Source organism: Gadus morhua, chromosome 17, assembly GCF_902167405.1.
Source record: "Gadus morhua chromosome 17, gadMor3.0, whole genome shotgun sequence".
Classification (NCBI taxonomy): domain Eukaryota; kingdom Metazoa; phylum Chordata; class Actinopteri; order Gadiformes; family Gadidae; genus Gadus; species Gadus morhua.
The window spans coordinates 7,575,087-7,594,532 of NC_044064.1; the positions used below are offsets into that span (position 1 = coordinate 7,575,087).

The 19,446-nt window shown below is 45.2% G+C and overlaps 3 protein-coding genes across 7 annotated transcripts in view; 1 reads left to right on the plus strand and 2 right to left on the minus strand.

Moving 5' to 3' along the window:
* The window catches only part of poln (polymerase (DNA directed) nu), a 47,163-nt gene extending 45,653 nt beyond the window's left edge, over positions 1-1,510 (minus strand). Inside the window, exons 1-3 of one of the 2 annotated variants that reach the window (XM_030339002.1) lie at positions 1,416-1,507; positions 510-653; positions 124-217 (exon numbers count right to left, since the gene is read on the minus strand). In XM_030339002.1, coding sequence (XP_030194862.1) covers positions 124-217; positions 510-645 — 230 coding nt within the window. In that variant the 5' untranslated portion in view covers positions 646-653; positions 1,416-1,507. Of the gene's footprint in view, positions 1-123; positions 218-509; positions 654-1,415 lie in introns of both variants that reach the window. The other variant, XM_030339003.1, reaches the window with a different exon arrangement.
* Positions 1,495-19,408, plus strand: LOC115529874 (prostaglandin reductase 1). 3 transcript variants are annotated; one of them, XM_030339008.1, is made up of 9 exons: positions 1,495-1,661; positions 2,193-2,316; positions 2,426-2,471; positions 2,673-2,732; positions 2,987-3,154; positions 3,375-3,648; positions 3,897-4,002; positions 4,387-4,505; positions 19,009-19,408. In XM_030339008.1, the coding sequence occupies exons 2-9, from the start codon at positions 2,211-2,213 to the stop codon at positions 19,117-19,119; spliced, it is 990 nt and encodes a 329-aa protein (XP_030194868.1). In that variant the 5' UTR covers positions 1,495-1,661; positions 2,193-2,210; the 3' UTR covers positions 19,120-19,408. The 3 variants fall into 3 exon arrangements, with proteins under 3 accessions (XP_030194868.1, XP_030194866.1, XP_030194869.1); XM_030339006.1 differs by lacking the exon at positions 19,009-19,408 and adding an exon at positions 4,983-5,636 and having other exon boundaries at positions 1,513-1,661; XM_030339009.1 differs by lacking the exons at positions 1,495-1,661; positions 2,193-2,316; positions 2,426-2,471; ... (3 more) ...; positions 3,897-4,002; positions 4,387-4,505 and adding exons at positions 12,564-12,672; positions 13,181-13,305; positions 13,500-13,545; ... (3 more) ...; positions 16,744-16,849; positions 18,313-18,431.
* On the minus strand, positions 6,122-12,504 carry haus3 (HAUS augmin-like complex, subunit 3). 2 transcript variants are annotated; one of them, XM_030339005.1, is made up of 6 exons: positions 12,410-12,504; positions 10,702-11,761; positions 10,259-10,468; positions 9,449-9,681; positions 8,574-8,817; positions 6,122-6,772 (listed from the first exon to the last, which is right to left on the minus strand). In XM_030339005.1, exons 2-6 carry the CDS (start codon positions 11,731-11,733, stop codon positions 6,545-6,547), a joined length of 1,947 nt encoding a protein of 648 aa, XP_030194865.1. In that variant the 5' UTR covers positions 11,734-11,761; positions 12,410-12,504; the 3' UTR covers positions 6,122-6,544. The 2 variants fall into 2 exon arrangements, with proteins under 2 accessions (XP_030194865.1, XP_030194864.1); XM_030339004.1 differs by having other exon boundaries at positions 8,523-8,817; positions 12,410-12,503.
* Positions 19,409-19,446: the final 38 nt, after the last annotated feature.

The following is a 19,446-nucleotide window of genomic DNA, read 5'->3' on the forward strand; positions in this document are numbered from 1 at the left end:
TGGATATTGGATATTTTTCACTCTGGCACCCACAAGATCAATATGGTCAGAGTGATAACCACAGCATTTGTCCCAACGATACACATGTGTTTGTCTTTGTGTGTATTGTGATAAATGACTTACCGTTCAGTTTCCCTGCCTTGCATCCTATGCTGAGTTGTGTTCCAGCCAGCCTGCACCAAGTGCTCCCTCTGAGTTCCATAGCCCTCATCGACTTCTAACATCGGAGATAAAACGGCATAACAATGACCGCTACAGAATACTACAAGAATCAATTTATGTAAACTCCATTTTTGATTGCCTTATCACAATATTTAACAAGTGTTTAATTTGAAATGGTTGCGAATGGAACTAGTTCAATACGATATTTTTGGCCAGCCACAGATATCCATCTTGGAACTGCTGCCATTGTTTCAAATGTGTTGGCATGTAATCGTGGCGGAAAGCACTAGTGTCTCTCTCTTGCAAACCAGGTCACAGTGACTCCGACTGTTCCTGTCTCGACTCACGCCGGCTGTAGCGGTGGTTGCTTCTGTTTCTGGGTGGGGGCAGAGCCTGGGCCCGCAGGGCGGCCAGGATCCTCTCTGCAGGCTGGGACAGAGGACCAAAGCACAGGCTGCGGCTCAGGCCTCCGTACCCCTCCATCTAGTATCCTGTGTAATCGACCCAAGAGACCAATGTGAGGGAGAAAAAACCTTGATGATAGCCAACCATGATGACCAGTCAATGCATTGAATGCAAACTGGACTCTGTTCAAATTATTTGTACGTTGAATAATATTTGAAAACTGAAGCTTTTAGGCCATGTCCCATTTATTGGTAATATTTACACTTTCACATTACAATCACTAGACTCCTTTCATCTGAACATTTCAAGATATGCCCTTGATCTACTCTACACATGCCTGTCTGATGACTTTTGATCGGTGGGAAGCACTCATTCTCTGCAACGCAAGCCTCAACACGACACATGAGAAAGCAGTAGTTTGAAACTATAAGAATTTCGGCTACAAGAATATCGGTATACGTTTAGAGAATGTCATATAAGGGCAATATTCAATATATCACTTTGTCTTTGAGGTTGATCAATTGGATAAATTAAGTAGGAAATTTAATTTGTTTTTCTATTTGAGGGTATATAAACATACTGTTAAAACGAGAGCATTAAGGTTTATGGCGAAATGAATAATCAGTGTTTTGGAGGTTGTCAGATTAGAAATTGCATTCATTCGGCTCGAATCTTTAAATACTAACGTTAGCTTAATCATAACGCGTCAACTACGTAGCTAGAGTATTCGTACCTTGGATATCACAAATGATTTGCTAGCGTAGGAGTGGAAATATAACAATATAATACATGTATGAAACCGGTGTAATGGAAAACGAATTCATAATTTATTTATGACAATAACATACCAACAAAAGTACCAGTAAAAATATCCGGCTGTTTCTAGAAGACCTCAGCTGCTAGTTGTTGTTGATGCGCGCGCTATCAATCAAATAACGTTCACGTCAGACGCACGCAACACCGGGACGTCTGACGTCACTGCAATTTCTCTAGTCCGGCCGGCCAACCAAAATAGTATCAAAAACTCGTTGTTTTGCTGGCGCTGGTCGTCGCCCCATTGTCTCCATTCATTCTCAAGTAAAGGGCAGTTTCTGGTGAGTATTTCAACATGCGAAGCTGCAAATAACTTTAGCGTAAAGCCGAGAGCTATCGTTATGCGTATTACATGGTTATAGATCGTGCATGAATTGTATTGTCAACCACCTAGCTTGGGACCCTCTCGATTTCAGACTCTTGCATGAAGTTTGCACAAAGCGTGCATGTGCTTTCCTGTGTATTACGAGCTTTCTAACCAGTTTAGGACTATTTAACACAATCGTCTCTTTGGAACGCCATACAATAACTTACTTATATTATCCCAATCAGTATGGGACATGATTTTGATGATACAATGGGTCTTTAGCAAGGCTGCCAGAGTAATGTCCAACTACAAATCTTACAAGTACTGAATAAATAGAACTTGCACTGCCTTTACATGCTTATGAGTGGGTATGTTCGTTTAGCAATGTGTACGTATGTATGTGAACTGTATATGTATGGGTACTTCGTACTTATGAACATGTATTAGTACATGTCTATGTATTTATATGCATTAACTAGTACTGTACTGATGTCCTCTCACACAGCTGTCCAAAAAAAGAACAATGGTCCAAGCCAAAGCGTGGTTACTGGCCAAGCACTTTGACGGCTTTCCCACTGAGAGCAACTTTGAACTGAAGCTCGAGCAACTACCAGAGCCTAAGGATGGAGGTGAAGAGGCATTCTTTGAGTGCTCTATATTGATTTATGTTTCATAAGTGATGAAGACCTTAGTTAGTAGAGCTCAAACATAGCATGTAATCTTTTTAAATATTTTCAGAGGTACTGCTGGAGGCTGTCTTCCTGAGTGTAGATCCATACATGAGGTACATACAACGTCTAATATAATTTTGTCCTTTTGTGCATTAAACGTCTAAAAGTAAATCAATATTTTTTAAGAATGAGTAATAACATAATAATGGCATATCGGTATCGTAAGCCAGTCATATTTATTATTAAATGTTTTTAATTTCCTCACCGCCACTAAATTGCGATTAATGTATTCAATGATTTTCCTTTTATTCTAGACCGTTTAGTAGAGTCCGCATGAACGAAGGCGAGGTCATGATTGGAACTCAAGTGGCCAAGTAAGGACATGTCGACATGTGCATGGGGGATAGTATCACATCAAAAGAGAGATGGATTAGATACAAGTAAATTGCATGGCTGACTTTGTTTGCACAAAATAACTTGACTTAATTGACTACACCTGCTGTTAATTACCAAGGTATTTGTTTTTCGATGCTGTAGTCACTAGCCGAAATAATATCCCAACCAGCCGCCATAACAAACATGTGTGCTTTTATAGTGTATCATGATTGATTGGGGCTTTCTTCTCCAGGGTGATCCAGAGCAAGAATGCAGAGTTTGCGGTTGGCAGCCATGTGGTGGGACGCTGCGGCTGGAGGACCCACACCGTCTGCGACACAACCGGCCTGACTCCCGTCATGGTGGACTGGCCTGAAGACGTCTCTCTGTCTCTGGCCTTGGGTGCCATCGGCATGCCGGGGTAAGGTTTAGAGGGAGGCACAAGCCGGCTAGAGAGGGTCAGCCAGACTGGCTAGGGCGTACGGAATGAGAGAATCTAGTTGTTGTTCGGAAAATATCTCAAACAGCTTTCTTATCCTTTATAAAACATCTGGTAGAGTTTGAGTCTCCGGACACACTCAATGCACCGCCTCCATCCCAGCTTCTCTCCTCACTGCCCCCACCCACGCCTCCACCCTCAGGCTGACGGCCCTGTACGGCCTGGAGGAGGTCCTGGGGCTCCAGGCCGGGGAGACCCTGCTGGTCAACGCGGCGGCCGGGGCGGTGGGCTCCGTGGTGGGGCAGATCGCCAAGATCAAGGGCTGCCGCGTGGTGGGCTCGGCCGGCTCCGACGCCAAGGTGGCCTTCCTCAAGGAGCTGGGCTTCGACCGGACCATCAACTACAAGACCGTGGGCTCTCTGGACCAGGCGCTGAGGGAGGCGGCGCCGGAAGGATACGACTGCTACTTTGAGAACGTGAGTCCTGGAGTGATGGACTGGAGTGGACGTGCGCTTGAACAGTTATGTAGGATTCACTGAAACCACAGTCCCATTAAACTCTGGATTCTCATAGTTCTTTATATGCAAAATATATAACAATTATTTTATTTCCCTTTCTTTCCTGCAGTCCATACAAATATTTTATGGGTAACTTCAGGTGAATAAAAGCAATTTTTTAGGCAATCGTGTTTCGGTTCAACTGAAAATATCTCTCCGATTGGCAGGTTGGAGGGCAGTTCTCCAGTGTTGCTATACATCAGATGAATAACTATGGAAGAATAGCTGTGTGTGGATGCATCTCATTGTACAATGACACCACACCACAGACAGGTATGTGTTATTGAATGGATGATTGAAAGGTTACACATAACGCTTCGCTTCCTTTGGTTAAAAATAGTGTATTGTATGGCATCCAGCAGGGTTAGGTGGATTCCGGTTTTACCAGTGCGGCTTGAACAACTTTAATAAAATGCAAACTTACTGTAAGGCTATTTTTCATTATGTTATTAGATGATCTGACACATTTAAGTGTAGCCTAGGCTAATGCTTACATCAGCAGCCTGTGTTGGTGGTGTTTTTCGTACCGTTCTTTTAAATGAGGGTTATGAATATCACACATTTACCACCTGCAATACCCCCTGCTTACCACTAATGGTACATGTCACAGAGGTCGACAAACACGGTCCTAAATCACTAAATCTTTTTGTCTTTCAGGCCCGTACCCACATCTGACAATGATCTTTAAGCAGCTCAAGATGGAGGGGTTCATGCAGTCCAGATGGGAACACAAACATCCAGAATCTCTCAAGAGACTGATGGCATGGATGAAGGAGGTCAGTGAATCAACTTACTGCTCAATTTGTGTTGCAATCATCGTCACACAACATTTAGCCTTGTTGCGTGTCATTATTGAGACTTTATAAATCCCCAGGATGCTGTGGAAATGGTGTAACTCACGCTTCATGTTATGGACTTAACGGGCCTGCCTTAGATATTTCCTTATTCTTTGCTATAATTTGCTAGCTTTCTGAGACTTTCCTCTCACAAATAAGGGTACGGTCAGGGGGACCGGGAGATTTAGGTAATGATGAGCAAAGGGACGCCTTGATCGCTGGATTCAAAACAATGCTGTCGTAGACAATGAAATAATTATGGAAGTACCTACTGGCACCTTACACAATACAGGCCAGTACAGGCCACCGCCGTGCTCGGAGAGGGAGGAAGTGGGGTATTCACCGCTAAAAGCCACTCTATTCTACACACTGCACTCTTTAACATATTTTCCTTTCATTTCCTTCTTCCTCCTCCAGGGAAAATTGCAATGCCGAGAGCACATCACGGAAGGCTTTGACAACATGCCTGCTGCCTTCATGGGTCTGCTACAGGGGGAGAACACTGGCAAAGCCATCATCAAAGTCTGACACGGAGGAGATGGGTGGAAGAGGTGTATTTTGGTCCAAGATGGTCATTATCAAGCCCATTAGCTCAAACCTAATGATCTGTTTAATAGAATCATTAACAGGCGATAGTGTCCGACAGAATAACATTAAAGAATGAAGGAACGAATAGCTTGGGCGCCGTTAATACGTGTGTATACGTGTGTGTGTGTGTGTGTGTGTGTCCTCACATGGAATGTTAACGCATGTAATACACACTGTTGCTGGCAGGACTTTGAAGTGTGTTTACAGTATAGTGGGCCACACGGGGATGCTCCTGTCTTCAGTAATCTCTTGAAACCAACAGCCGTTCTCTCTTAATAGACACAACACACCATATGTGTGCGAGTGCAGAGAGGAAGTTAGAGAGGCGAGAGAAATGGAGAGAGATGTTTCCGTCTCAACTTTGTCAACTCAATTAAACATTTTAGACTGTTTATAACTAACCCATAACAAAAACATTTGTCTCATGTCCTTTGGTTCACTGTTTGCCACTTAGGCACAAATAAACTGCAATCCTGAACATTATCCAGTCAACTTGTTAGTTCCATGCTTTCACTTGGTGTGTATATTGTGCAAGGGGACTCGCCATTTAGTTTCCCTGCGTGCGTCCTTTCCTGAACGGTGTTCCAGTCATCCCGCAGTTCTCCCTCCGACTTCCACAGCCCTTACCCACTGCTAACAGAGATACAACGGCATAACAGTGACCTTTTCAGTTAAGTTTAGAAACAATACAATCTCCAGTATCACTTGGAACATTTCAGCATATTTCCTGTGATTACCCTACACACTACCTGTCTGATAAGCTGCCACGTCTTCTGCCTCTGTGGGCAACACTATGCTAGCCTAAACACAACACATGAGAAAGCAGCACGTATAATATTATATACTAGTAATACTATCAGCACTGATTATTGTAGCATTTTCCTTAGAAACTGTGTGATTGTTTGGCAACTCTGGGACATGGACATAATTTTAGGCAAATGCAGAAAAAGATTTACCATTAAAAAAGATGATTTGATTATGCTCAATAGCGTTTAATCCAGAAACATACATATTTAAATAGTACAAGAATACATAGAGAAGTTCTAACTTTATTATAACGATTAGTTAAGCTGAGATAAGGGATTACAGAATGAGAGAACATTCAAATAGCCGGATTCAAACGCGCCGTCTCTCCCTCCACGTCTGAGCTCAGTTTAAACAGCTCCCATCCAGATACCGCTGTGAGTGACAGTACACGAGGGGAGAACATTTCCTCTTGTGCGCTTGTTAGAGGACCAGTGTTGACGCACTCGTGTTTAAAGAAAGATTAGGGGTCAAATTGAGGCGCATTCGATTCTTCAGGCCGACAGTAGTCCACGCAGACTGGACGTGGCGGCGCTGCTGTGTTCACGGTTATGGCTATGGCTGATTTATGAAGGGCGCGCCCGCCGTCAGTGCTGCCCTTTCCTGCCGGCCGCCTTGGCCTCCTGGTCCTTCACGGCCCGCTGCAGGAGCCGGGGGTCCAGGTGGAAGTAGACGTAGAGGTCCCTCTCCCGCCTGAGGGCGGCGCTGCGCTCCAGCTGGGAGCGCTTGGCCCTCACCTCGCCCATGATGTCCTGCATCAGCCGCTGCAGCCGCTGGAGCTGGGACTCGGCGTCCGCCAGGTTGAGGCTCAGCTCCTGCAGAGGGCGAAGGCCGGAGCTCAGCGGGGGACTTCTGATGCTTACTTGTATTTCGTTAGCCTCACAGCATCACCGCCTCAAAGTCATATTCGAAGGTTCATCTTGTGTTCAGCATCAGAGATGCCTAGGTCAAATAGAGGACTTGGGCAGATTGTGATTATGGAATGTAAAAAGCACTCTGATTGGCTGAGGATATAGCCACTGAGGCACAGTGAATCAGCAGCGTTAAGAGAGTAGAGTTAGGTTAGCTATCACAATATGGCCAAAATATGACTTAGGCAACTATGCTATGAGGCAAACGAATTAGGAAATACTTTTAGTCAAAGTGACACAATGAAGACAGATTAAAAAGGCCTTTAGGGCGAAGGTGGGGTCCAGGACCAGGACATTGGGGATCTAAACGCCAGAGGTCTTGGGTGTCCAAGACCTCATAACAAAGTGGGTTTTTTAACTTGAACTTGGTTCCAGACCATTTACAATAAATAAGTATGGAGAAATTAGACATTATCTTTCTATGATGGGGTGGAGGCTTTCTCAATAATTACCTGATGTTGGAGAATTCTCACAATGCAAATGGGTTACCAAATATACTCTTGCCCATACAGCATGCAGTGCTCACACACCCAACATCGTGTCTTTATAAATGAGCTAAATAATGCCATTGAAGAAGAGAATCCCCCCAAAAAAGGAGCACAAGAAACCATAAAATCCAGGGTACGAGTGCGTGTTATTTGGTGTCCATTACATGAAAACACATTTAACTTGTTTGGGGTGAAACATTGCTTGGTAATCCTTTTCCTCCACCGTGCCACCAGTTCCCACTCACCCAATATTGATTGTAATAACACATGTTCACTCACGCCATGTTGCATTGCACTGTAGCAATGACGTCAGTAGAGATGGTGAGTAAAAGGTTGAGTCACGCTATTCCTAGCTCATTCAAAATGCCTTATAAATCTCAATATGAACCGAGCATAAAAAGAACGAGGCGTAGAAACTATGCTTTATTGGATGACCTCACTACAAGTAGCTGTTCAATATCCCCTCATTAACTGGAATTTTCTTTAAAACAGGATTTTCCCAATCATCTGTGTTTTGCATTTTACAAGGATTTTTTTTACCATTACCGTTCAAATTAAACTATTAAGCATGTAGTAAAGACACGCACGGTGTGTTTCAGAATGTGTGTGCTCCGACTTAGGAGCGGTCCATGTTGATCGTGACATCAGAGAGGGTTGAGCTTCTCAGACACATTTGACACAGTGTTTGTCACATTTCATATCAAATCAGGCCTTTTAACACTCATACTCAACGGCTTGTAAAAGCTTAAAAGTGAAAAAAGGGAGAGAACTGGGGAGAACTCGTCCCCCTTCATAACTCTCCACCCAAAATTCACGTTTTACAGGTAAAGTGTTTGATTTCAAGCTGAGACCGGAGCTCAATAAACTTTAAAAACCCTGATGTCAAATGTGCTACTGCAGTTGCTGCTGGGCTGTTAAGCAGCGCGAGGGATGAAACATAGAACACCGTAGAAATAATTCAGCACACACAAAACACATCTACAATGAAGTAGGGGATCGGGCCAGCAAAGCATTGGCAGCCCAACTTACCCATCCTTCCATCTAACCTCGGGTTGTACAAAGCAGAACACTGCCACAGCCCTGAGAGAAGTGAGTGAGTGAGTGAGCGAGGGAGTGAGTGAGTGGGGGAGACAGTGAGTGGGGGAGACAGTGAGAGGGACACCCACCTGTGCATTGGGGCAGAGCAGCTCCTGGCCGGCCCCGGCCGTGGGACATACCTGCGGCTCCAGCACCAGCTGCTGGAGCTCCGTGTAGGTGGCGCGGTGCAGCGCCTCACAGTCGCCCTGCAGACGGGCGGCCGTGTAGCCCTGCTGGCGGGCCGCCCCGGCCAGCGCCTCCCGGGCCGCCTGGAGGTCGGCGGACAGGTCCAGCGCCGCCTGGTCCAGGGCCTCGTGGGTCCGGAAGGGCTCCGCTGGGCCCTGGCCCGCACCGCACCTGGAGCCCTCCAGGACCTGCAGCAGTCTGAGGGGAGCGGAGGAGCCGTTATTGGTGGGGGCCGGGGCTCTAGTAAGGTACCCCATCTGGAGCCATGGGGTGATTTTAAACCACACTGCAGAACTCCTATGTTTGTCATGCTTTCCCTTTCAGACTTCTTCTTGATGGTGGTTAGTGAGGTCCCTGTACAGCGCTTTGGGGACTTGAAAAGCGCTATGAAAATTCAATGATTATTATTTATTTTTGCATTTCCCAGATGTATTTTGAGAGTTCAATGCATGTCGTTTTGAGGGCTCATGGAAAATGCTATAAGGACTGCATACGTAGTGCCTTTTTGTAACCAGTGGCCACCCAAAGCGCTTTACAATATTGCTTAACAATCTCCCAGTCATGCACACATTGACACACCGATGGCTGCGTCAGCCATCCAAGGCGACAACCAGCTCGTCGGGAGCAGTCAGGGTGAGGTGCCTCGCTCAGGGACACCTCAACACTTAGCTAGGAGGAGCCGGGGATCGAACCTTGCGGTTGAGCTACTGCCGCCCCCTGTGTAATGATCCAGGGATGGGTTCAATGGCCTTTGGAATACGGGGCCTATGAAGTAATCCTGATGATGATGCTAAGGCTTCAGGAATGAAACAGGAGAGTGAGGCTCCACCTGCTGAAGCTGGCGTCCTGGCAGCTGATGATGGGGCTGGGCCTGGGGTTGGGGACCAGCTCTGGCTGGGCCAGGGCGTCGGCCCTGAGCGCCGCCTGCTCGCTCTCCAGGGACAGCCGGTGCCGGGTGTCCCCCAGCTGCTTCAGCGCCGTCCTCCACCCTCTCAGCTCCACCTCCAGGGCTAGCAGGAGCAGGTCAAACAGAGACTTCTGGCGGAGCAGGTAGTCACGCACCTGGCCCGGGAGCATACGGAAACATTTCTGCTATAGAATATACCCTTTTTTGATTGGTCACTGCAACAAAAACAAATACGAGTCAGAATACATTATTTTAGAGAATTATTTGATAAGAATTGGATGCACTGTCCATTAATTAGGGCTGTGCGATTAATCAAATTTTGATTTAAACGATCATAAAACGATTATAAATCAGGTTGAAAGCTGATTTTCTATTTGAACATCTTGCGTATCCTATAAAAGGGTAGATTTCAAAGTTCTCAGTTACAAAGGGGTTTTTTTGGGGAGAAATGCTGAAAAAAAATCTGTATAATGACCAAACTAATCATGATTAAGACATTTCCCATAATCGAGCAGCCATACCATCAATCAGAATCCGATCAATGTTGTGTTGGCCTGCCCCAACAGGTATGAAACACGAGTGTGTACGGAAACATTTGTACTATGGAATATACACTTTTGTTTGGTCATCGCCACGAAAAAAAGAGTTTTGTCTCTTTTAGAGAATAATTTGGTTAAAAAAAAGAAGTCCATTAATCAGAAACCGATCCATGTTGTGTTGGCCCCAGCTCACCTGGTCCTGCCTGGAGGTGTAGTAGTCTTGGCGGGCCAGCTGCAGGGCCAGGTCCCCCCTCACCACGGGCACGTTGAGCAGCCGTGACGCCTCCCGCAGCACGCCGGGCAGCCGCCCGCGGACCAGCGCCTCCAGCTCCGCCTCCACCGCCTGCAGCTGGCGCCGGGACACCGCCTCGCGCACCGCCAGCGACGAGGAGGCCAGCATGCTCTGGGAGGGGCAGAGGGGCAGAGAGACGGAGGAGGGGGGGTCAAGGACCAGGAGGAAGGGGGTGTCTCAAACAAATACAAACACGGAAGCTTCAGAAGCAAAAAAAGGATTTCCTGTAATTATTCGGTTTTCTGCTGACAAAACTAGGTTATTCAAAAGAAGTATGGTTTTACAGGCAATATACAATTCCATTAGTATACATAAATGACTAACTAAGTCAAATGTCCCTTTACCTTGGCCCGTGAGCCTGTCTCTGAGAGCCAGGCCAGCCCGGCCTTGAGGCTGTGCTCCTCAGCTGTGGCCTGCAGCAGCTGATGCTGGCCCACGATGAAGGCCCACTGCAGCCTGGCCATCTCGGTCCTACGCCGCTCCACCGCATCGCCGCCACCTCCCTTCTCATTCTCCTCAAACTCCTCCTCCTCCTCCTCCTCCTCCCCTTCTCTCCCGTCGCAGGAGCTGAGGTCCAGCAGCCGGCAGCCGTCCGAGCAGGTCTCCACCATGTCGGAGATCCCCCTGAAGAACTGCTTCTGGGTGAAGGCGGACAGTGTTTTGGTGTTGAGCTCCTCCTGGTGCAGGTAGGGATCCAGGGACAGCTGGGAGATCAGCTGGAAGCGGCGGGGCGCGGCTGCCTTTGGCCCAGCGGGGGTGGGAGCAACGGCGACCCCGGATTTCTTTCCCGGGGGGACTTCCGGTTGAGCCGGGAGGTACGAGGCCAGCCTTCCCACCTCCTCTGTGAGATTCTCCAAAAGAGCGTTGGCGTTGGCGTTCTCAGCCCCCACGGCGGCCATGCCCTCCTTCAGCAGGGCGGACGCCCTCTCCTGCTCGGCCGAGAGCCGCAGACCGGCGTCTCCCCGGGCCGTGGCCAGGACCTGGAGCTTGCTGTGGCGACGCTGCTTCAGAACCTTCTCCCGCTGCAGCGCCTGTAGCTTGGCCTCCAGCTCCTCCACACTGGCGTCGTTCTCCCCCGTCACGAACCAGGTCTGTGACGCGTTGCTCCCGTCGGCGGGCCCAACGGTCTTGAGGACCTGTCCAAGAGCCGCCTCGTCTAGTAAGGGCTTCCCCGACTTTTGAAGCTCACGGAAGGCGCGAGCCTCCTCTGGCGCTAAGACGTTGGCTCTGCCGAGAGTGCGGCAGACGAAGCGTAAGAAGTGCAGGTTCTCCGGGGCGCAGTCGAACAGCCAGTCGAACGACGAGCCCTTGAGCGACGTCGCGCCGGGGTAACCCAGGCGACCAAGCGCCTCCACAAACTGACCGCCGTCTAGCATGGTGCCTCAGCCGGATGCAAACCTCTGCCTTTGGTAAGAGACGATCACAGAACAATGCAACGGAGAAGTTGGCTACGTTTTTTGAGCAATACAGAAAAACAAAGCTTTCTTCTAATCCCTACTATTTGTATCTGCCAAGACATGAAATTAGTAACACACGTTATAATATGAGGGGAAAATCGAACTCAAAATCCGGGGTGTGCCTGGCCGCTGATCATAACAATAACAACACGAGCGCTGTCGCCGCTGTGTGTTAGTAAAATATCCTTAAAGTTACTTGTAGAGTAATGTGATATAAGGAGAACGTAAATTAATAATTGTACCATATAGTTGCTTGTCAACATACGTTGATGTTAAATTAGGTAACTTTGATTTGCCTAACGTTAGGTTATAGTCTTATTGGCAACAGGGCCTTCAAAAATCAAAAGCATTAATGTTTTTAGGAATGCTTAGAAATTAATAATCAGGGATACGAATGTTGGTAGTTTAAGTAGTTTATATTCGTATCGCCTACCTTAATATTAGCTAGTTAGCTACGAGAGTATTAGCTACTCAGGTATCACTTCTGCTAGCGTCTGACATAATATAGAAATAGTTAATAACATCAGCAAGTATAAGTATTGAACTAGTGCGATGGTATTCAATGTTTGCTGGGACAGTTAGCACAAACACTTACCAATTCAAAAATTGCAGGCTGTTTCGAGAGGAGCCCAAACTTCTGCTTGTCGTTTATGTATTCGGTGTTGCGCGCGCTATCATCCAAAATAACGCTTACGTAATACGCAACAACGTTGCGTCTGACGTCGCTGCGGGACCTCCTCCAGCAGATCAGAGTTCCAAATTCCATTGCCCACCCTCTCATGTCCAGCCGAACTTGAATTCATTCTAAAGGGTCCTTCTCCTCCAAAGCACACTCCTCTTTATGGAAAACGTCAGCTGGTAAGTAACTCCATTGTCAAGCTAAAAAAGTGTTTTGCGTGCAACTGCCATTTCTCATTTACCTATATTTGGGATATATGATTTAACTGGTTATTTGTGTATAATAAATGGTTATTTATTGTGCATGTATTTGAATGTGAATCTTATGGGGTTTCTGGTTTTAATATACCGGAGTGAAGTTTGCATTAAGCTTGCATGTTCTTAATTCCTGTGTTATGTGCGCTCGTAAACTTTTTCTTCATACACTTGTATATACTTTTGGAAACTACTTCAGCTGTATTTTGGACATATTCTTCTCGATAAAGCATATGTGTTACACTTTCTACAACGTCGATGCTTAATAAGATGGTTTGGGACTTAATGCCATTTTATATAGCTGCCTGATGCGTTTTGCTTGACGCTTAAGTTATACAAACTAAATACGCGTAGATCTCTGTCATTTTGCTACACTCTGGATGTTGACAGAGTTACGTCAAACAAGTACATTAAACCATCTCCTCTCACACAGCTGTTAAAAAAAAAGAAAGATGGTCCAAGCCAAAACGTGGACACTGACCAAGCACTTTGACGGCTTTCCCAAGAAGAGCGACTTTGAACTGAAGCTTGAGCAACTACCAGAGCCTAAAGATGGAGGTGAAGAGATAACCTTCTTGACTAGAAAACGGTTTGGTCTAGATATGTCGCGAAGCTGCTTCTCCTGGGCATCAAGTGCGGTGCTGTCTTTGTGTCAATCTCATTAGAGCAATGCGTAATCAAAACCATAAGTTAATAGGTGAGAAGTCAAGGATTCCTTTTATTCTATTAATATTTATTAAAATATTTTTCAGAGGTAATGCTGGAGGCTGTTTTTTTAAGTGTGGACCCATACATGAGGTAAGTGTGGAGTGAAATATAAATTTGGCAATTTTTTTAATTGTACAGCTTTAAAATAAATATATCTAAAAATCAACTGAGAAAGTGACAATGAAACGTGTATGCTGTTTTTGAGTGTTTTTGCCTTTCCTTGCCTCTTTATTCCAGGCCATTCAGTAGAGTCCGCATGAACGAAGGCGAGGTCATGATTGGAGCTCAAGTGGCAAAGTAAGGACATGACAACATACCCAATGTCTTGTTTTTTTAAATAATGTATGATGACTATATGCTCTGTAAGGTGACCTTGGGTGTCTTGAAAGGCGCCTCTAAATTAAATGTATTATTATTATTATTAACATGCCCACAGGGGCTAGAGTCACATATAAATGGGATGAAACGACAGAGAGATTTGCATATCTGACTTTTCTTTGGCAAAATTACGAGAATTGGTAATTAACTACACCTGCTGTTAATTACCGAGGTCCTTGATCTCCAGGGATGCGGGAAGGATGTGAATAACAGCATAGTTTCGTGGCTAACGCATCACAACATAAATCCTTAATACGCTCGGCTGGTTGCAACCAGAAGGCTTTTGATGATAAACGCACTGATCAAATCTCTTTTCTGATCTTTCAAAGAGGGGATGAAAACAAACTAACATCTGGTTTTAAAATAGCACCAGATGTATCCTCTTCAACTTGGTTTTCCGGGGACCACAAATGGACTTTGGATAGAACGGATCTGACCTATTTAATACCCTATTCTAGATGTAGCCACAAAAAAAAGGGGTACAATTTTATCAATATCAACGGCAACTAGCACAATAATATCTCACACAGCTGCCATAACAAATAAGTACATCATTTGTACAAAACTAGATTTTTGTAATGTATTGTTTTTTCAACTTTTTTCTCCAGGGTGATTGAAAGCAAAAACGCAGCGTTTGCGGTGGGCAGCCATGTGATGGGTTACTGCGGCTGGAGGACCCACACCGTCTGCGACGCAACCGGCCTGACTCCCGTCATGGCGGACTGGCCTGAAGACGTCTCCCTGTCCCTGGCCTTGGGTGCCATCGGTGCTTCGGGGTAAGGTTAAGGAAGGTAGTACAAGTCGGCTTCAGGCTCAACCAAACTGGCTAGGAGGTACGGAGGTTTAGTGGGGGGGCCCCCCCTGACCCCTCCTTCTACGACTGTTACGCCACGTCCTGCCCCACGGTCGGACACCCCTATCTGGGGGCCGCTTGGCGCCACTGGTCCTCACTCCCTCTACACACCTGTCTGCCGTCTACAATCACCGTTCCCCTACTTCAGCCGGGGATCTCAAATCAGCCGGCGCCAGTTCGTCGTCCACCACTACTCTGTTAGTGTCGGTCCTACCAGCGTTACCCTAAGTCTAGTCCGTTTTCCCTGTCCTACCGTAACCCTTTTCCTCCGTCTGTAGTTCTCCGTTCGTCACCCTGACTACCTGTTGCCGAATCCCTGCCTGCCTGACTACGTCTCAGCTCCTCTGTGTCAAGCGTTTGGGCCCTCTCGTTCTGTAACCTTAGCAACAACGAAGTAGGGGGAGCCGTGCTGGCCTGTAAGGTGCCAGTAGGTACTTCCAAAATGATGTCATCATCTACAACAGCATCAAGTGGCCACGTTTCAAGAGTTAAGGTTCCTTGATAGATTTATAGATTTATTTTTTTGTTAGTCTGTAAAACTAGAGGTTTTACAGACTAACAAATAACAATCACTCATTTAACTAGGATTAAATGAGTGATTGTTATTCAAAATGAAGAATTCAACCTCTCCAGAGCCCTTTGTCCATTCCGGGCTACCTTAGGACCCAGGCGGTGCAACATGGTGTGCTTCCTGGAAGTGGGCCAGCTCCCTATGTAAATATTATAAAGGGCTTAAACAAGTTTTTGTTAGAAGGTAAAGAAACAATAAATTATTCTTATTTTCATGTGGTTATACGCTAATTAACACTCACTTATAAATATGATATTAATTTCCGCTAGGTGCAACACACTGCACCTTTGAGAATTATTTAAGCGTCTTTTTAGAAGTTAGATGGCATTCGAGTGTTAGAGAATTTTTGCTTAAGTTCTGTTGAACATCTGTGTGTGGGTCAGAAGTTCAAATGGATCCTTGGTCTCGTTGTATAGGAACGCCTTTCAACAGCTTTGTTATTCTTGTAAGACATCTGGGATTCTGAATACCAGAAGTCCTAGTAATCTGTAACTCCCTCTGTGGCCTCGTTTTGTTCTCCTGACGCTTTTGAGAAAGTCATCCCTCATCTGTTCTAACTATCAACATTGGATTCTTAGTCATCTGCGTTCACACAGGAAGTTCTCTGATCTCGTAAGGGAAGTTCAATAGTTACAGCACAAGAAAAATCATGGCCACTCAAACAAGGGAATAAAATTGTGCAAATAACGCTGATAATACAAATTGTAATCAACCAATTTATGCAACTAATGTACACAATGCAATCTATTAATATGAAATAAATAAATATGTATGTTCATGATCATCAGAGAGATGTACTTAAAGGTGCCAATGTGCTCGGTGGTTAAAGTGTAAAACACTCAATGCACCGCCTCCATCCCAGCTTTTCTCCTCACTGCCCCCACCCACGCCTCCACCCTCAGGCTGACGGCCCTGTACGGCCTGGAGGAGGTCCTGGGGCTCCAGGCCGGGGAGACCCTGCTGGTCAACGCGGCGTCCGGGGCGGTGGGCTCCGTGGTGGGGCAGATCGCCAAGATCAAGGGCTGCCGCGTGGTGGGCTCGGCCGGCTCCGACGCCAAGGTGGCCTTCCTCAAGGAGCTGGGCTTCGACCGGACCATCAACTACAAGACCGTGGGCTCTCTGGACCAGGCGCTGAGGGAGGCGGCGCCGGAAGGATACGACTGCTACTTTGAGAACGTGAGTCCTGGAGTGATGGACTGGAGTGGACGTGCGCTTGTTTTATGCAGCCACTTGGAGGACTTTTTCTTACTTTAGCCTTCCAATATTATGAATCCACCTCCAAGTTTGATCTGTTAGTTGTGATTTGCAGTCTTTACAACATGGGATTCAGCTCAAGTTTCCCTCAGTCCCATCACCTTATCCAATATCCAATATCTATATTCTAATGTATTTCAATTCTGCGTGCTTCTCCTAATGCACATATATGTTTCACTTTTTGTTTTATTTTTAATCTTTTGCTTCAACACTACCTTTGTCTGGTTGGCAGGTGGGAGGGCCGTTCTCCAGTGTAGCTTTGCCACTGATGAACGACTTTGGACGAGTAGCTGTGTGTGGAGGCATTTCCTTGTACAATGACACCACACCACAGACAGGTGTGTGTTTTATTTTCAACGTCAAGCGGTTACATTTGCTGTGTGGTTAAAAAAGGGAATGTTTTTTATTAGGCTATGGCGCAAGATTAATAGAACTGCATGTTTCCCTCTGTCATTACGCAATCCACATTTACAGTTTTTCTCAGTCGCTTTGGTACATTTCACAGATCAGAAGTGAAGTTCTCTAAACTACCTGTTCAATCTTCACATCATTGTGTCACTTCTTGTGCACATCGAAAAAGCAGTTTCTCATTTCTTTGAAGAAGGCGCAAATGCTTTGGTACATTCATGCAAATGATTATGTACAATTCTCTGCTCTATGCTACATTATCAATTGCTTATGTCATGTTGATCAGAATGTATTGTAATGGATCTCTATTGAATAGTCTCACCCCCACAACATTTAGTCATTAGTTCATTGCATAAGTCTTTAGATGCAAAATGGTTGAACAAGTTGTCATAATATGTCAAGCATATTTCTATACATTTCCATTAGACTTTTTTTCTAAACCTGTCCTGAATTGGTAAATTGCTACCAGGTGAATCTTGACCCTCTCTAAAGAAGGGAAATGCGTGAAGTGTTAGATCAACCAACGATCAACCAGTTTACTGAAATAGCTCAAAGGTGCATCTCATGAAGCATGAACTGGCAAGTATATATATAGCTGGAGCACAACACAATGTTACATTGTCTGACAATGGAAGGACAAGGAATTAGACAGGGTCAACAGCCAGAGAGAAAATGAAGAGGAAGAGGATTGAGGCTGCGTGAGAATGAGAATTTGTGGCCCAACAGAAAGGAACGTCAGGAGGTGTAGGAAGGCTGCACTGTAATTCCTACAGCAATGCATGTACAGTTTACCCTAAGGAGATTTTCCTATGTTCACATTTCTAGCAATGACATGGTCTGTCAACAAATTACAGTACAAACAGTCAAAGCGCAAATGTGAATCTTGTCCAGTCTCTTGCAATCAATCTCCTTCATACACTAGGTTTAACTTACAATTTACAATAATTGTCTTCAACACTACAGCCATTACATTTACATCAGAACATCCCTCCAGGGTACACTTTTATATCGACAACATGACTATTTGACTGTCTTATCCATACACAATGACACATGGCACTGACATGTTCATTGACACATATTTACTTTTGAGAAACTAACTAAGGATTTTGAGCAAAAGACTGGCTTTTGCATGAAATCCATGGTGTTTTGCTATTTGTAAGAATTGTTTTGAGCAATGTACTGTTTTGCAAATTTCAATTCTGATCTGAGAAATGTAACAAACGAATGAGAAAAACTGTAAAAGAAAAAACACCTATTCATTGTGTGATCTGTGAAACATCATGTTTGGCCCCCCTTTGTACAGAAGATGGCGCCCTTGTCCCTCACCTTCTAGCTCAAATGCTGGCCAGTTTATTTGGCCAACCTCACTCTACTTCTTGTTGTCTTTCAGGCCCGTACCAACACCTGACCATAATCTATAAGCAGCTCAAGATGGAGGGGTTCCTTGTGACCAGATTTGAACACAAACATCCAGAATCTCTCAAGAGACTGATGGCATGGATGAAGGAGGTCAGTAAATATACCTAATGGTCAGTTTGTGATTAAGTCTTAGTCAATCATCGGTTTTCCACTGGTTGTGAGCCATCTTTTAGACTCTTTCATTCCCCAAGATGCAAAACTGCTGAATTAAATTGTTCCTCATGCTTCAAGTCTGCTTCATAAAGGGCCAACATTAAATATTTGCCTAATCTATCTTTTAATCCATAATTTGCAAGCCTTGTGAGACTGCATGTCCGCCTGCCTTAAGCCTGTTGGAAGCATCTCCAAAAATATCCAGATGATAGGACCAATCAGTGCTAGGGGGAGGGAGTTTTAGTTCATGACGAATAAGGACTGCAATTTAAAGACAATGGCGGTGCCTTAGGAAAGTGTAGCCATCGAAGGGAGAACTGCAACAATTTTATACAAGATTAACTAAATAACAATGTTAAAAGATTAACAGAAATTTCAATAAAATGCTTCTAGAGGAGAAGATATTTTGGGAAAAAGGTCCACCCTTTAAAGAAAATTGATGATGGGTGGTAAATTTAATTTATATACAGATTTGTTTATATTTGTTCTTCCTTCTTCCTCCTTCCTCCTCCAGGGAAAATTGCAATGCCGAGAGCACATCACGGAAGGCTTTGACAACATGCCTGCTGCCTTCATGGGCCTGCTACAGGGGGAGAACACTGGCAAAGCCATCATCAAAGTCTGACACAGAGAAGATGGGTGGAAGAAGTGTATTTTTGTCCAAACTCCTCATTATCAAACCTGCTCAAAACCTGATGATCTGTTTTATAGAATCCCTGGTCTTTCCCTAGAAAGGAGTTAATGCCTAAGGCTCAAATAAACTCCTTGTGCTTCTGCTCATTTTTTTATTTTTTCTAACGTTATGAACTGGTATTCATTCTAAACCACAGCAGTTTTATTTTGTGTGCGTTTGTATTCTGTAAACACTTTCTAATTCTAAATGTAACATTAAAGCGTGTTGAGGTTTACACTCATTTGCATATCAGGCACTTCAATGCAAAGAGGCAGACTC

Excerpts from the sequence above, each read along its gene's own strand:
- LOC115529874 (XM_030339008.1), top strand. The coding sequence starts at position 2,211 with ATGGTCCAAGCCAAAGCGTGGTTACTGGCCAAGCACTTTGACGGCTTT. Across the intron at positions 3,155-3,374 it reads GGTGCCATCGGCATGCCGGG|GCTGACGGCCCTGTACGGCC; the intron begins GTAAGGTTTAGA and ends CTCCACCCTCAG. Across the intron at positions 4,003-4,386 it reads TGACACCACACCACAGACAG|GCCCGTACCCACATCTGACA; the intron begins GTATGTGTTATT and ends TTTGTCTTTCAG.
- haus3 (XM_030339004.1), bottom strand. The coding sequence starts at position 11,733 with ATGCTAGACGGCGGTCAGTTTGTGGAGGCGCTTGGTCGCCTGGGTTAC. Across the intron at positions 8,818-9,448 it reads CAGGACGCCAGCTTCAGCAG|ACTGCTGCAGGTCCTGGAGG; the intron begins GTGGAGCCTCAC and ends CGCTCCCCTCAG. Across the intron at positions 6,773-8,522 it reads TGCTCTGCCCCAATGCACAG|GAGCTGAGCCTCAACCTGGC; the intron begins GTGGGTGTCCCT and ends CGCCCTCTGCAG.